Source organism: Monodelphis domestica, chromosome 4, assembly GCF_027887165.1.
Source record: "Monodelphis domestica isolate mMonDom1 chromosome 4, mMonDom1.pri, whole genome shotgun sequence".
NCBI classification, from domain to species: Eukaryota; Metazoa; Chordata; class Mammalia; order Didelphimorphia; family Didelphidae; genus Monodelphis; species Monodelphis domestica.
This window is the reverse complement of record NC_077230.1, coordinates 404,974,125-404,991,360: the sequence shown is the minus strand read 5'-3', so window position 1 is coordinate 404,991,360 and position 17,236 is coordinate 404,974,125. Positions and strand designations below refer to the sequence as shown.

Sequence of the window (17,236 nt, the reverse complement as noted above, 5' to 3'; positions counted from 1 at the left end):
ACCACTCCAGAATTTCTGCCAAGAAAACCCCAACAACACAGACACAATTAAAACAATTGTACAAATTCTCACCTATGGACTACCACCTGGTACACAGAAGGGGCTCAGTTAACGCTTCTCAAATTGAATTGAGAATTCCTGGGTATTCCTGGCCAAGAAAGGTCCAGAAAGGAACTGCCTGGAGGTTGTAGACAGGAAGCATTTCTGCCCCTCTGGACCCCAGAGGAGAGCATGCAGAAAGAGAGAGGGGGAGGGAAGGGAAAGAGAAAGAGAGAAGAGAGAGGAGAGGGAGAAGAGAAGGGAGGGAGAGAAACCAAAGAGAGACAGAAAGGAAGGAAGGAAGGAAGGAAGGAAGGAAGGAAGGAAGGAAGGAAGGAAGGAAGGAAGGAAGGAAGGAAGGAAGGAAGGAAGGAAGGAAGGAAGGAAGGAAGGAAGGAAGGAAGGAAGGAAGGAAGGAAGGAAGGAAGGAAGAAAGGATGAGGGGAAGAAAGGAAGAGAGAAAGAGAAAGGAAGAGAGGAAGTTAAGGAGGGAGGGAGGAGAGAGAAAGACAAACAGAAAACAGAGATAACAAACTTCTGTGACCACAGATATACGACTGCCTGGGATGAGCACCCAGATATCATGTAGGGTCCCTGAAGTCAGGAAAGCTTGGGTTCAAACTACCTCTGACATTGCTAGCTGTGGGATCTTGGCCAAGTCAATGAGCCTCAATGTCCCTATCTGTAAAATGAGAACATTGTGCTTTCTTTCTCATGGGAGGTCAGTGGAGGGAGGCGAGTTGTAAAGCACATAATGATATCAAAATGGGAATTCTTATTATGTCCAACAGCAATAATGAGCTTGCAGGTCACTTGTTATTTTTTAAACCCTTTTTTTGTCTTAGTAACCACTCTAAGACAGAAGGGCAAGAACTAGACAAACAGAGTTAAGTGACTTGCCCAGGGTCACACAGTAACTGCATCTCTAAACCCCAAAGGGGGGGGGGGGGATGTCATTGGCTCACACCCTCTACTCAGTCCTTCCACCCCAACATTCATATACAGATGAAATCCACCTACAAGGAACAGCCCTGGGCAACCCCCTGAGGACTAAACAAAAGGGACAAAGGACCCACCATTTTGCCCCAGAACAGACTGAGGGCAGCTGGGGACCCATCTGGTTGTAGATATGAGGCTCATGCCCTTCCTCACCTCCCTCTGGGGCTGGGTGCCCATGGCTGTGTTTCTCCCCTTTTGGGGGCACCTTCGTGAGCTCTTGAAGGCTCAGCTCTTCTTTCTGGTCAGCCGAGCCTCTGTGCTCCCCAGACCTGACCTCAGGGATTGTCGTGAGGGAAGTGGGAGCCCCCCCAGACCTCCTGTCCTTGTCAGGATGATCCTTTAGGGGGTCTCTGCCCCTTTAAAGGTTGTCACTTGGGCACTGTACAGACATGTGGAAATAGGAGACACCATTTAGGGAAATTGGTATAAATGTCCCTCTGGCTCTGAATTGATGTTCACTCCAGCGCTGGGCCCACTGGGAAATAATTTGAGCCCCTGGTAGGGAGCTGGAGTGTGGGGGGAGCAAGTACCCCAGGATTAATAAGAGCTGGGAACTCTCTGAGGGCAGGGGGAGCCAGCTTCACCCAGCAGTGCCCCTAAGCCTGAGGGGGGAAGGAGGGCCTGAAAGAGGAGCCAGTGATGCTATCGACCAGCTGCTCCCACCCCTATTGGCTGCAGGGAAGAGGGAAGGGGAGGGAGAGGCTCCCCAGGGATGAACTCTTGCTGGGTGAGGAGGATCTGAGTCAGGGGCCTGCCTGGCATCTTGGCAGCCTCAGCCACCCCAACCCTCCCCTGCCAGGGACCGATAGACGTCTGTAAAGAAAGAAAGGATTTCAGGCCTTCTCCCCAGACCATTTTTTTTTAATAGGATCTGTGATTTCGTTGATGTAATGGACTCTCTTTGCCAAAGAAGATTGGCATCTGCTGGGCAATTTGTAATCTTCAAGAGCTGCTTAGAGCTCTGAGAGTGACTTGCCCAGAGGCCAGAGACAGGCTTTGAATGTAGGCCTTCCAGTTTCCAAGGTGGACCCCTCTGTCCCCTACTCTGGCGCAATATTGGGGTACAAATCAAGAGAGCTAGTAGGATGGAGGAGACCTAAGCCCAAAGAACCTGCTTTGCTTGCTTGCTTGCTTTCCTTCTTTCTTTCTTTCTTTCTTTCTTTTTCTTTCTTTCTTTTTAATAACCCTTACCTTCCATCTTAAAATCAATACTATGTATTGGTTCTAAGGCAGAATAACAGTAAAGGCTGGGCAATGAGAGTTAAGTGACTTGCCCATGGTCATCCAGCTAGGACGTGTCTGAGATCAGATTTGAACCCAGGACATCTCCTGTCTCTCGGTCTGACTCTCTACCCACTGAGCCACCTCTCTGTCCTCTCTGTTTCTCAGATCACAAACTAGCCCTTCTGATAGCCTTTTTCAGGATCCTGGCAATGAGACATTCATCCTAGGGCTTGGCACAAGTTCCTGACATCCCATTTAGGGAGCTACAATGAGAAGGTCCTGGACCTTAATGCCCTGACACAGAAAAGGCCCCTTTCTCACGCCCCTTCCCCCTGCCCCCATGGCCTTCCCACTTCACACAAGACCACCAGACAGATGACTCCTTGCCTCTGGGTCCTCACAGGGAAGTGGGCAGTGGGGAGCCTACGGGCACAAAAGTCAACCAGACACAGAGACGGGGATCTGGGCACCTGGCCCATCCAACTGCGGTCCAAGGAGTGACCTTCTCTCCCACTCCTGGGGGCTGGAGAAATGTTCAGACTGAGGGCTGCCCACGGCCTGAAATCATCCCCCAGGACAATCCCTCTCTGTGCCCGCCATGTGCCCACCACATACACACACACAGCCCTCTCATTGGCTCCTGCAGGGCCCCAACCCGCCTTTCAGTTGACCTATTATGAATAATAATAAAAGCAAATCCAGAATTCTTCCCTCGGGGCCCCAGAGAAAGCTTTTTGAGCTCCCTGCAAACTTGGAGCAGATGGACAGCGGATGGGTGGACGATGGGATAGCGGAACATCCCAGGAGCCCCAGGGGCCATCCATTTCCTCCTGCAGAGTCAGGGGAGGCAGAGGGCACTGCAGCTGTGTCCCGGAGCTGGGGGTGGGCAGCCAGGAAGGCAGTCCCAAGATTTCCTCTGGCAGTTCACAGAAGAGGAACTGAGAAGACCCTACTCAGCGATATTGCCATCCCCGCAAAAAATGTGTTTGAAGATTCAGCATCAGTCACACGCTTTACACACAAGAACTCCCCAACCAGGAAAAGCTCTTCCAAGAGGCAAAACAGCAGATCCACCCACCCGGCTGTCTGTGTGAGGTCACAGGGACTCAGATCCCCCCACTCCTTGGACCCTTATGGACTATGGTCTTCCGTTTAGGGTATCGGAGAATGCCAGGGTCCTGAGAAAAGGGAGCAGAAACCTAAGACCAGAAGTCATTCAGTTCAGCTTTCTCATTTGATAGATAAGCAATACAGATATAGATGACCCACCCAAAGGCTCTTAGATGGCACCACAGTGGGCAGAGTGCCAAATCCAGAGTCTAGAAGACCTGAGTTCAAATCCAAGCTCAGACACTAGCTATGCAAAGCTGGCCAAGTCACTTCAGCTCTCCTTGTCTTAATTTCCTCATCTGTTCAGTTCAGTCATTGTTCAGTCTTGTTTAACTTTTTATGACCCTATTTGAGGTTTTCTTTTCTTTTCTTTTTTTTTTTAAACCCTTACCTTCCGTCTTGGAGTCAATACTGAGTATTGGCTCCAAGGCAGAAGAGTGGTAAGGGCTAGGCAATGGGGGTCAAGTGACTTGCCCAGGGTCACACAGCTAGGAAGTGGCTGAGGCCGGATTTGAACGTAGGACCTCCCGTCTCTAGGACTTGAGGTTTTCTTGAAAAAGATACTGGAGGGAGAAGCTAGGTGGAAAGAAAGGAAAGTGGGAAAGAAAGAAGTAAGGGAAGGAGAGAGAGAGAGAGAAAGAGAGAAAGGAAAGAAAGAAAGAAAGAAAGAAAGAAAGAAAGAAAGAAAGAAAGAAAGAAAGAAAGAAAGAAAGAAAGAAAGAAAGAAAGAAAGAAAGAAAGAAAGAAAGAAAGAAAGAAAGAAAGAAAGAAAGAAAGAAAGAAAGAAAGAAAGAAAGAAAGAAAGAAAGAAAGAAAGAAAGAAAGAAAGAAAGAAAGAAAGAAAGAGGAAGGAAGGAACGAAGGAAGGAAGGAAGGAAGGAAGAAGATAGTGGAGTGATTTGCCATTCCCTTCTTCAGTTCATTTTTTAAAATTATGTATTTTTATTATTGGTTTTTATTGGTTATTTATTATTGGTATTATATTGGTTACATCAAAATTCCCAGATATCTCTCTTCTTCCCTTTCCACCCCTTCCTGCACTAGAGAACATGTCACTTGACAAAAAAAAAAATTGTGTGTGTGTGTGTGTGTGTGTGTGTGTGTGTGTGTGTGTATACATATAGACAGCTAGGTAGTATAGTGGGTAAAGTGCTAGGCATTGCAGCAGAAGGACCTGGGTTCAAATATGGCCTCAGATACTTCCCACCTGTTGATCCTGGATAAGTCACTTAACCTACATTGCCTAATTCTTACCACTTTTCTGGTGTGGAACCTATACTTAGTATCTATTCTAAAACAGAAGTTAAAAGTTTAAAAAAGAAAAGAAAAAAATATGTACATACAAATTATGTCTTTTGTGTTTCTATTTATCAGGTTGGTTTTTCTAGAGGTGAACATTTACAAGTTATTCTACAAATATTAATTCTGTAGCAATATAAAATGTTTTCTTGGTTTTACTCATTTCACTCTTCATCATTTCATGTAGGTCTTTCTAGGTGGTTGTTTTTGAGGGTTTTTTTAATTAACCTGTACATCGTTACTTACAGTGCAATAAAATTCCAGCACAATCATCCACCACAATTTGTTCAGCCTTTCCCCAACTGATGGACATATTCTCAAATTCCAGTTCTTTGGCACCACAAAGAGAGCTGTTATAAATATTTTTGTTATATATAAGTTCTTTTCCTTTTTCCTTGATCTCCTTGGTAAACAGACCCAACAGCAATATTGCCAGATCAAATTAAAATATAGCTTTATAACTCTCTGGGCATAATTCCAGGTTGCTCTCCAAAAAGGCTCTATCAGTTTACAGTTCCACCAACAGTGTACTAGTGTCCCCATTCTTCCCCATTTCCTCCAATATTTGTCATTTTGCCCTTTTACCATTTTAGCTAATCTGAGGGGTACAAGATAGCTCAGAATTGTTTTAGATTTGAGTTTCTCTAATCGGTAAAGATCTAGAGCATTTTTTTTCATGTTGCCTATATATGGCTTTGATTTCTTCAGAAATCAAAAAATCAAAAAAAGAAAACTATTCGTTCATATCTTTTGATCAATTATCAATTGGGGAACAGCTCATCTCCTTACAAATTTGACAAAATTCTTTATATGTTTTAGATATAAGATCTCTATCCCAGAAACTATCTATAAAAACATTTTCCCCAATTTGTTTACTTTCCTTCTAATTTTGGCTACATTTGTTTTATTTGTACAAAAAACCTTTTAACTTAATACAATCAAGATGATCACTTTTACTTCTCACAATGTTCTCTATCTCTGGTTTATTCATAAATTCCTCTCCTGCCCATAAATCTGATAGATAATATATTTGCTGTTCTTCTAATTTGCTTATGATAGCTCCTTCTATGTCTAGGTCAGGTATCCTTTTTTTTTTAAACCCTTACCTTCAGTCTTGGAATAAATACTGTTATTGGTTCCAAGGCAGAAAGTAGTAAGGGCTAGGCAATGGGGGTTAAGTGACTGGCCCAGGGTCACACAGCTAGGAAGTGTCTGAGGTCAGATTTGAACCTAGGACCTCCCATCTCTAGACCTGACTCTCAATCCACTGAGCCACCCAGCTGCTCCCTCAGGTATCCATTTTGATCTGATCTTGGTCAATGGTGTCATGGTAGATACCGCTAGAATGCTTTCTCCTATTCCCAGCAAGGTTTGCCAAATAGTGAATTCTTATCCCCAAACACGGATCTACACTTTTGTCCAATACAAAGTTATTGTGTCTGTTTTGGTCCACCAGCCAGTACCAGATAGCTTTCATATTTGCTGCTTTATAATACAGTTTACAATCTGATACTTCTAGACCTGCTTTTTTGGGGGGTTTCATTCATTCCTTCGATATTCTGGATCTTTTGCTCTTCCAAATGAATTTTGTTGGTATTTTCTCCAGCTTATTTAATAGGGCTAAGTAACGTGCACAGCATCACACAGCTAGTAAATGGCTGAAACCAGATTTGAACTCGGGAAGAAGAGTCTTCCTGACTTTAGGCCCAGCGCTGTACCCACTGTGCCACCCAGCTACTCAGCTGTAAACCATCAACAGGGATAATAATAACACCTATTATTAGGGTTGCTATGAGGATGAAAAGACAGAAGATCCGCTCCTTCCCCTCTTGGGAATGGTCACAACCAGCTACTCTCAGGGCTAGATCCATTTCAACACCATAAACTTGGATACAAAATCTAATTTGTCATCAGGCTCTATACACTGGCCCTCTCCTTCCTCCCCCATTCCTTTTCAGTGCCTTTCCCTCATTAGAATGTAAGCTCCTTAAATCTCATCAAGTGGGCAATGGCTGAATAAAATGTGATATACAGTTGCAATGGAATCCTATTGAGCTATAAGCTGTGCCCCTGAGCATCATTTTTTTCCCTTTTTTTTTAAACCTTTACCTTCCATCTTGGAATCAATACTGGGTATTGGTTCCAAGGCAGAAGGGTGGTGAGGGCTAGGCAATGGGGAGGGGGGGGGAGTGACTTGCCCAGAGTCACACAGTTGGGAAGTATCTGAGGTCAGATTGGAACCCAGGACCTCCCATCTATAGGCCTGGCTCTCAAACCACTGAGCAACCCAGCTGCCCCCCTTCAGTGTTGTTCTAAGAAAAGCTTAGATGTGAGTTACTTTTTCTTTAACCCTTACTTTCTGTGTTAGAATCAATACTAGGTATTTGTTCCAAGGCAGAAGAAAGGTAAGGGCTGAGTAATGGGAGTTAAGTGACTTGTCCAGGGTCACACAGCTAGAAAATGTGAGGTCACACTTGAACCCGGAATCTCCCATCTCCAAATCCTAACTCTCTACTGAGCCATCTAGCTGCCCCTGAATTACTCTTATTTCTTAGACTACCAGCCCTCCTAATTTTAGAGATGAGGAAACAGAGAAGTTTAGCAACTTGCTCAAGGTAACATGGATAACTAGCAGAGGCTGCATTTGAACCCAAGTCCTCTGATTCTAAGCACAATGCTGTTTCTGCTCTCTCTCTCTCTCTCTCTCTCTCTCTCTCTCTCTCTCTCTCTCTCTCTGTCTGTCTGTCTCTCTGTCTCTCGTTCTCTCTCTCTCTCTGTGTCTCTGTGTATGTGTGTGTCTCTCTGTCTGTCTCTCTCTCTGTCTGTCTCTCTCTCTGTCTGTCTCACCATCTCAAAAACAAGAGCAAGTGAAGTCCAAACAGGCATGGCATGAGGATAATGACCAAACTTCCCCCTAACCCTGCTGAGAAAAAAGCTAAGAGAATTCACCTCCCACCCTTCTCTGCAGGCTGGAGGGAGTGGGGGGTGCCCCAGGGATGCAGAACACTGCATCTACTGTTAGCCTGATTTGATGCATTGGATAGTTTTGCTGAGCTGGTTCTGTCCCTTCTCTCAATCTTTATTACAAGGGATAAGTCTCAGCGGATAGGAGGGACACATTTCGAAAGGAAGATGATGAAACAACAAATGAGATCAATGAAAAGATTAGTGAAAATGTAAATACAAACAGCAGCTGAGGACAGGGTATGGTGGGTGGGGGAGGTGGAGGTGATGCCATCCAGATGTCTAGTGGTTCAGTGGATAGAGAGCCAAGCCTGGAGTCAGGATGACCTAGGTTCAAATCTGATACCAGACCAGGAGGAGGAGGAGGAGGAAAAGGAGAAGGAGGAGGAGGAGGAGAAGGAGAAGGAGAAGGAGAAGGAGAAGGAGAAGGAGAAGGAGAAGGAGAAGAAGGAGAAGGAGAAGGAGGAGGAGGAGGAAAAGGAGGAGGAGGAGGAGGAGGAGGAGGAGAAGGAGAAGGAGAAGGAGAAGGAGAAGGAGAAGGAGAAGGAGAAGGAGAAGGAGAAGGAGAAGAAGGAGAAGGAGAAGGAGGAGGAGGAGGAAAAGGAGGAGGAGGAGGAGGAGAAGGAGAGGGAGGAGGAGGAGGAGAATCTTTAGAGAAAGTGATTCTAGGTATCTGTTCAGGTCCTCTACACTATAGACCTCTAGAACTCATTCCTTGTTATCTGCACTCCAACAGCCTCTTTGCAATGCTCTAATATTGTCCCATGGCACAAATGTCATTGCCCCACCCCATCATTGCCATCATACTAGTCCTATTAATTGTCCCCCTTAGATAGAGGCAGCTAGGTGGCACAATGGATAGAGTTCCAGGCATGAATTCAGAAAGACTCATCTTCCTGAGTTCAAATCTGGCTTCTGACACTTATTGGTTGTGTGACACTGGACAAATTACTTTACCCTATTTGCCTCAGTTTCCCCATCTGTAAAATGAGCTGGAGAAGGAAATGGCAAAACCACTCCAGTATCTTTGCCAAGAAAATCCCAAACAGGGTTAGGAAGAGTCAGACACGACTGAAAAATGGCTGAACAACAACAGGGTTAGTCTTGGTCCTGCTACTAACTCTGCATGGGTGACCTCAGGCAAATCACTGGACTCTGAGCCTGATCAATCAAGATGGGGCACAACTGCTGCCCTGACAACCTTGGGTAGGAAATTGTCTTGACTAGCCAGTGAGATTGGGCCAATACATCAAGGCTGGTATGGGGAGTCCCTCCTCTGGAGATCTCAGCCCAATCCCAGTTTGTAATCTTAAACCATTTCATTTGTTACAAAAGACTTTTCCATGGTGGGGACTGGGAACAAAGGGTTCATAGGATAATGGGCTATAAGGGGGGGGGGGGGGAAGCATGTTAATAGGCCATTTTTTTAACCCTTATTTTCTATCTTAAAATTGATACTATGTATGGTTCCAAAGCAGAAGAGTGACAACAACTAGGCAATTGGAGTTAAGTGACTTGCCCAGGGTCACACAACTAGGAAATATCTGAGGCCACATTTGAACCCAGGACCTCCCATCTTTCTGTCCACTGAAACACTTAGCTGCCCCAATAGATAATTTTTAAAAGCCAAGGAAAAAAAAAACAAAATTAAGTGCAGAGGACATGAGCAAAAAGCAATTTTGTTGCTAAAAAGAGGAACATGTGGCTATAAAATTTATCAAAATATTCTTTTGATAAATTTTATAGCCACATGTTTCTTTTTTTAAAACCTGGATGGAACAGAAGTTTACAGTTTCTTTTCTAATCCTATTTCTTGTTCTTCTCTGATAATTGAACAATGTGCAATTATTAAGTTCAAAATAAAAGAAAAATTACTTAAAAAAATAAAAGCAAATGAAACTCAGAGGTAACAGGGGTAAAAGACAACCAGTAAGTGTGAAAGGTGGGGTTTGAACTCGGGTCTTCCTTACCCTAATATTTATCCTGTACCCATTACACCACATGGAAAGAAGATGCTATTCAGTCAGGCCCCACTGGTTCCCCTTCATTCCCAAACTCCTTCCAGAAGGTCTCTAGGTCTTTGACCAAAGACCAAAAGTCTGGCTCTGGGAATATCAGAGTATTTTCTTCTCCTCCCTCCATCACACACTTCCTCTGGGTTCCCAGTATCAGTCATTTCCAATCTCCAACCCCCTCTTTAACGCCCCCTTAGGACACCCTGAACCAAGTGAATGGAGAGGAAGTCTCCTTTGACCTTGTGCTGCCTGCCCCTCCTCCTGCTCCTTGGCAATGGCACAGCCCCTGGGAAGGGGCCCTCTTGCCCTGGCTCCTCTCTCCTCCTCCTAGCTTTAGGAAGGCACTCTGCTTTACAGGCTGCCATGTTCTATACCAAAGACCCTTCCCATAGGGCCACCCTTAGAAACAACCAAATCTGGATCCTTTCTGGGGTCCTCAAGCTCTCTCCTTCCTCTCCTCTATCCTAATCTCCCAGAGAAAGAGGCTGTAGGAACACCCCCTTTCCTACCTCCTCTTTATCCCCTGGCCCATCCGTTCCCACTCTCAGCCCCCAGCACCTACCTTCAAGGTCCTCAATGATATCAAGGGGTGAATTCCAGGAGAAGCGCTCCACAGCTCCGTACTCCAGCTGGGTCAGGGATGGGGGCAATGACTCCAGCTCATAGGCACCCCGCTTCCTCCAGTAGAGAAACATGGTGAAACTCGGGGCCCCAGACTGCCCTGAGCAACTTCCCTCAGTGGCTCTCAGGCCCTGATGTTGCAGGCAGAAGGCCCTAGGGCCTGAGTCAGGGCCATAGTGATACCACCCAGGGGAGGGGAGACACAGGCAAGCCCAGGACCTGCTCTGTGGACAAGAACAGCATTCATCAGGAGAGGGGGCATTCTGGGAGAGGCCGGGGGCTGTGAGGAACTGACCAATGGCCCAGGCCCCCAGCCCAGACAAAGCTCCTTTCTTCAAACTCCTACATTTATTATACAAATTTCACTTTCCCCAGCCTCCAAGAGATATTGCACTAAAGGCTAATCTGGGATGATTTTAGATTCTGCAAAGGAATGGGACTGGGGGACTGCTTTGCTCCTAAGATAAGTGTTTGGAGATAAAAAGTGCTATTCCAAGAAACAACCCTAGCATCCTCTCCCTCTCCTCTGCCTCCCCCAAGTTCCTCCAAGGGCCATTCTCTCTTTCTCTAGATTTCTCAATGAGAGAAGGACTGAGATGTCCTTCTTTCCATTGTGAAGATTCAATTTCACTCTCCCCTGATTGTGAAAATGAAAGGAACTCCCCTGCCCATTTTTAGATCTAATCACCCAAAGTGTAAACACTACTTACAGTTGAATGGGGAGATCTGCCCGTTTTTAGATCTAATCACCAAAAGTGTAAACATCCCACTTAATCATTAAAGGGGAGGTCTGTGACCCACCTGGGCAACAGTAGGTGAGGAATCAGAATCAAACTGACTGCCCCTGGGCAGTCCTAATCAAACCTTCAACTGTGATTGGTAGACGTAAAATTAGGGGGAGGCACAGGAAGTGATGCAAAAGAAAGTGTCTTTAAAAGGGATCTTCAACTTCCTGAGTGGAGTCCAACTTGGTCTTTGACTTTTTCTGGAGTTCTGAGTTCCAGTTAGAGGCTGGTGAAGAATATGCTGGTGAAACTGTCCTTAAATCTCTCCCTTTGGACTTAAATCTGGTCAGTGAAAAAGCCGACTCCTTTCCTGGGTTTTCTGAAAACAAGCCTCAAGAGAGACCTACCTCTTGAGAGAGACATTCCCAGGTCCTCAGGCTTGCCGAGACCTCTCCCTGCTAAGGACTAACTCTCCCTGCCTGGGTTAATTAAACCAGGGACTGGGAGCAAATTATTAAGTGCTTCAGCTTAACTCTTTCTTTAATTTGTAAATAAATTATAAATAAATCTCTTTGGAATAAATTAAATGACTGTCGAACCTATTGCTAAATAATCCAGTCCAACTTTTTTTTATAATTAACCCCCTTTTCACGCTTATACCATAAGAAGGAAAGGCTAGGGGAGGAAGAGATCAGGGTCACTTGAATTCTCTTGCCCAAAGTCTCCTTCACAATCAGATTCTCTGGGCTCCCTAGAATTAGCTCCCATAGATTCAATGACTATCACTACGAAGATAATTCCCAGATCTCCACTGCCAGTCATGGTTTCTCCCTTGAGCTCTGAACCCCACATGGGCAACTGACTTTTGGAAATCTGAAACTGGAAGTTGTTGGCCCCTCAAACCCAGTCTGTCCAAACTGAACTCAATTCTCTTTCCCCAAAATCTCATCCGCTTCCCAATTTCCCTGTTACTACTAAGGTATCATCACACTCCCAGTCAACCAGCACATCCCCTTCATCATCACCCTTGACTCTTTATTCATACTCACTCCACATAGCCAATCAGATGGTAAGCTGCGCTGTTTGTGTCTATCTTACCAGCATCCCTCACCTAGATCCACTCACTTATTTCTGCTCTTCTAGCTGCCATCTTGGTGTAGGCTTCCATCACTCCTTACCTAGGTTATTGCAATAGCTTTTTTTTTTTAACCCTTACCTTCTGTCTTAGAATCAATACTATGTATTGGTTCCAAGGCAGAAGAGTGGTTAAGGCTAGGCAATGGGGGTGAAGTGACTTATCCAGGATCACACAGCTAAGAAGTATCTGAGGTCAGATTTGAACCTAGGACCTCCATCTCTTGTCCTGGCTCTCAATCCACAGAGACATCCAGCTACCCCCTGCAATAGTTTTTAACTGATCCCCACCCCCCTCAAATTTCTTCTCACATCCATTCATCCTCCACTTCGCTATCAAAATAATGTTCTTAAAGTACAGGTCTAACCATGCATCATCTCCCTTATTGAATAAATTTCAGTGGCTCCCTATTACCTCTAGGTTAAAAAATCAAATAAAATGACAGAGGATAAAATCCTCTGATATTTAAAGCTCTTGACAATCCTAGACCCCTTCCTAGTTTTCCAGTGTTACACTCTCCTCTCTTTCATATACTCCACCATCCTCACTAACCTTGTTGCTTTTCCTCACACATAATGCTTCATCTCCTAACTAAGCTTTTTCACTGACTAGAACCCATCCCTAAAAGACTCTCCCCATTCTCCTTTGCCTTCTGGCTTCTCTGGTTTCTTTCAAAATTTAGCTCAAGTCCCATCTTTTGCAAGAAGCCTTTTCATTCCCTGTCCCCCAGACACTAGCCCTCCAATATGACCTTCCATTTATCTTTAATATATAATAAAGATACAGATGTATATGTAGAAGAGTTGTTTGCATGTTGTTTCCCCCATTAAAATGTGAGCTACTTGAGGACAAGGACTGATTTTTTGCCTTTCTTTACATCCATAGTTTTGTTGTTTTTGTTTGTTTGTTTGTTTTTTAATCCTTCCTTTGTCTTAGAATCCATACTTAGGGGGGCAGCTGGGTAGCTCAGTGGATTTGAGCCAGGCCTAGAGATGGAGGTCCTAAGTTAAAATTTGGCCTCAGATACTTCCAGCTGTGTGACTCTGGGCAAGTCACTACACCCCCTTTACCATTCTTCTGCTTTGGAACCAATACACAGTGTTGATTCCAAGATGGAAGATAAGGTGTTTTTTGTTTTTTTTTTTAATCCAAACTAAGAATAAAATCTGAAATAGAAGAGTGGTAGGGCTAAGCATTGGAGGTTAAGTGACTTGCCCAGGATCATACATCAAGGAAGCATCTGAGGCCAGATTTGAACCCAGGACTTCCTGTCTCTATGCCTGGTTCTCAATCCACTGAGCCATCCAGCTGCCCCGCAATATGTTTTTGGACTGATTGGTTGATTATCCCTAACTAGGACTGGATGATCAGGGCTTTGTCGTAGGGTGCTGAATTTAGAGGACACTGGTGACATTTGCAGTTCTTCAGTAAAGTTTGCCAGTTTTCTCTCTCTGCACCCCAACAGTGATGTCCCCAGCAGTGGTCTTTCTATCACTATCCCAGAGTCTCTGCCTTCCTCTCCCCCCACTCCATCTCACCATCAGTAGGAGGAAACCCTTGGTGCTACTTGTCCCAGTGAGTTAGTCGCTTGTCCTGGTCACAAAAAAAGTACTACTTATAGTTTTTCTCCTTAGAAAAGTGGACAGCCCGGAGGCCCTGACTATTCAAGTGTTCAAGGTCTCTCAGCAGAGCTCATCTTACTCCCAGCTGAAGAGGACAACAGCCTGAAGGTCCCTGGGAAGACCTTGTCACAACTCTCCCCACATCCCCCCGATTTATGTGATCATTGACCATGGTATAGAACTTTCAAGCTTGCAAAATGCTTTACTTAAATTAGCCCCATGCAAGGGAATAATCCTCAGGGAGAAGAGATGAGCTGTCTCTACCCACTGCTCTCCAGCCCACCTACAGAGCAGGCTGGCCAGCCCAGCTGAAGCAGCTTGATTCTCTGAAAGTAAGACAGGAGGTGGCATTGCCCGGAGTAGAGCCAGAAATTCAACCACCACCTGCCCAGAAGCCTCAATGAAGACATCTGAGGACCTCCTTGAGCTCCAGAGCCCTTCCGAATAGCATTTCCCCAGCAGCTAGGTGACTCAGGGAATAGAAAGCCCAGCTGTGAGACAGGAGGTCCTGAGTTCAAATCTGTCTCAGATAATTCCTAGCTTTGTGACCCTGGGCAAGATACTTAACCCTAATTGCCTAACCCTTACTGCTCTTCTGTCTTGGAACCAAAACTTAGTATCTAGCCCAAGATGGAAGAAAAGGGCAAAAGATTCATTTTGACATATGTATAGTGGGAAACATCAGTGGTGTGTTCTTATGCTCTTCCACAATCATCATCTTTTTTATTTTAATTTTAATTTTTTTTTAAACCCTTACCTTCCGGCTTGGAGTTAATACTGGGTATTGATTCCAAGGCAGAAGAGTGGTCAGGGCTAGGCAATGGGGGTCAAGTGACTTGCCCAGGGTCACACAGCTGGGAAGGGTCTGAGGCCAGATTTGAACCTAGGACCTCCCATCTCTAGACCTGGCTCTCAATCCACTGATCCACCCAGCTGCTCCCATCTTCTGTTTTAAAAAACCACTACCTATTAAAAAAACAAAGACTTTATCTTCTATCTTAAAGTCAATCATCTAAGACAGAAAGTAAGAGTTAAAAAAAAAAGAACTATTGACATGCTTTTTTCCTTTGTAGTCCAGTATCCCATGAACCCTTTGCTCCCAGGCCCACAAGGAAAAGTCTTCTTTTGTTACAAATGAGAATGGTTTAAGATTACAAGCTGGGGTTGGACTGAGATCTCCAGAGGAGGGACTCCCCATGCCAGCCTTGATGTATTGGCCCAATCTCACTGGCTAGTCAAGATAATTTCCTACCCAAGGTTGTCAGGGCAGCAGTTGTGCCCCATCTTGATTGATCCGGCTCAGAGTCCAGTGATTTGCCTGAGGTCACCCATGCAGAGTTAGTAGCAGGACCAAGACTAACCCTGTTGTTGTTCAGCCATTTTTCAGCCGTGTCTGACTTTTCCTGACCCCGTTTGGGATTTTCTTGGCAGAGATACTGGAGTGATTTGCCATTTCCTTCTCCAGCTCATTTTGCAGATGAGGAAACTGAGGCAAACAGGGCAAAGTGATTTGCCCAGCGTCATATAGCTAGTTAGTAAGTGTCTGGAGGTCAGATTTGAACCAATGAAGATGAGGCTTCCTGACTCTAGGACCAGAGCTCTATCCACTGCACCACATAGCTATTCTTTTAGGGTAATTTAGAGACTGGGTACCCAAAATGCACCTTCAAAGCTGCCTGTGAGCCCAGCTGAATTACCCCAGACAGTGGAGGGAGGATGTGCTCCCATTGGGCATCTGGACAGAGGGGCAAGGCATATGAAAAATGTCCTTGAGCACTGTGGAGAGGAGGAATAGAACATCCCCATGTCATGCTGCAGGGGCATATGTGCCACATCTTCACCAACAGGGCTCTAGGGGAAGCCAATTATTAAAATTTCAGTATGAGCATTTACACTTTGGAAATCAGTAAAAGCTACAAATAATGGTGTGACTTATTCTTTTATTGATTGCCTAAAGTTAATAAGTGTTGGAGAAAATGTTAATAATTCAGTTTCAACTTTAAAACTGTTTCCACCATGTATGCATTCTTTCCCACAGAACTGGTTGTTAAACATTTACCAGCAAACTCCTGACAGTGTAACAAGAGATAGCAGAGAAGATGTTGTCCAAAAGCTGTCAGTTGATAAGAGCTAGATCTCCAAAATTCAGTCAAGTGTGTGGGTCACAGTCATTCCTCAGAAAATGAGGGATGACACTGATAAAATAGATACATTCATCATCACTTGGCTAATTATCAAGAGCAGAAGATTTTTCATGGACTCAGTGGCTATTATGGGAGAATTGTGAAGAACTACACTCTCACAAAAAAGGGAGTTAAGCAAGGCCCAGAAGCAATCAAACATGGGACTGTTAAAGTCAAGAAATTCTAGGGGTAGGCAGTTTGGTTGCATAGTTCATTCGTGTTATCCCATTTGGAGTTTTCTTGAAAAAGAGATTGGAATGGTTTGCCATTTCCTTCTCCAGCTCATTTTACAAAGGAGGAAATTGAGGCAAATAGGGTAAAGTGATTTTCCCAAGGTCACAGAACTTGTAGTGTCTAAGGTCAGATTTGAACTCAGGAAAACTTATATTCCTCACTGTTAGCCCAGGGATCTATGCTCTAGGGTCTCATCTAGATACCCCTTTGTTGTATAATAGTCAAAAGTATTTAAACACCATTAAAGATACTTTCTACCTGTGTGACCTTGGGTAAATCACTAACTTTCTCTGGGTCTTAATCTACTCATCTGAAAAATTGGATTGGGATGGTGATAAACTCAACCTCTAAGGTTCCTTTTATCTCTAAATCTATGAGCCTATGCCTTTTTATTCACAAAAAGCTGCTGGGGAAAATGGAAACCTGTTTAGAAAAAAATAGTTTTAGACTAATATTTCATACTATGTAGTATATTATATAATGCAGTATACTATAGTAGTCTCCAAAAGTATACCAAATATAATGTGTATAAATAGATAGATAGATGTAGTGACATCATTATAGGCAGTACCTTTCACAATTGTGACTAGGGAAAAAATCTTATCAATACAATAAAAAGAGATTTTGACAAATGATAACAGATATTTGCAATTATATAAAAATTTAACAAAATCAATGCAGGTAGACTAAGAAAATACACTGTTGATTGGGAAAAAATTCTATCAAATATCTCTGACAAAAATCTGATACCCAAGATATTTAGAAAATTCATGCAAATATAGATGGTCATGAGCCATTCCCTAATCAGAAAAGAACACCTTTTAAGGGAAGAAATACAAATTTTTATCAACCACATGCAAAAATGTCTGAAATCACACATACAAATTGAAACAACTAAGAGGTTTCAACTCACATCTATCAAACTGGAAAAAAGATTAAAGATGGACAGAGTCAATATTAGAAGAACTGTGGGAAGACAGACACTAATATTCTGTTGGTAGAGTCATGAATTGGCCCAACTGTTCTGGAAAACTATTTGGAATTATTCAAGAAAAGTGACTAGATT

The 17,236-nt window shown here is 44.1% G+C and overlaps 1 protein-coding gene across 4 annotated transcripts in view; it reads right to left on the bottom strand.

The window, feature by feature from the left end:
- Positions 1-17,236, bottom strand: part of PLEKHG5 (pleckstrin homology and RhoGEF domain containing G5) — a 118,965-nt gene that overhangs the window by 62,598 nt on the left and 39,131 nt on the right. For 2 of the 4 annotated variants that reach the window (XM_056795910.1, XM_056795912.1), the window contains exon 1: positions 10,213-10,509. The exons of the other annotated variants lie outside the window; for them this stretch is intronic. In XM_056795910.1, coding sequence (XP_056651888.1) covers positions 10,213-10,345 — 133 coding nt within the window. In that variant the 5' untranslated portion in view covers positions 10,346-10,509. Of the gene's footprint in view, positions 1-10,212; positions 10,510-17,236 lie in introns of those variants that run through there. 4 annotated transcript variants of the gene reach the window in all.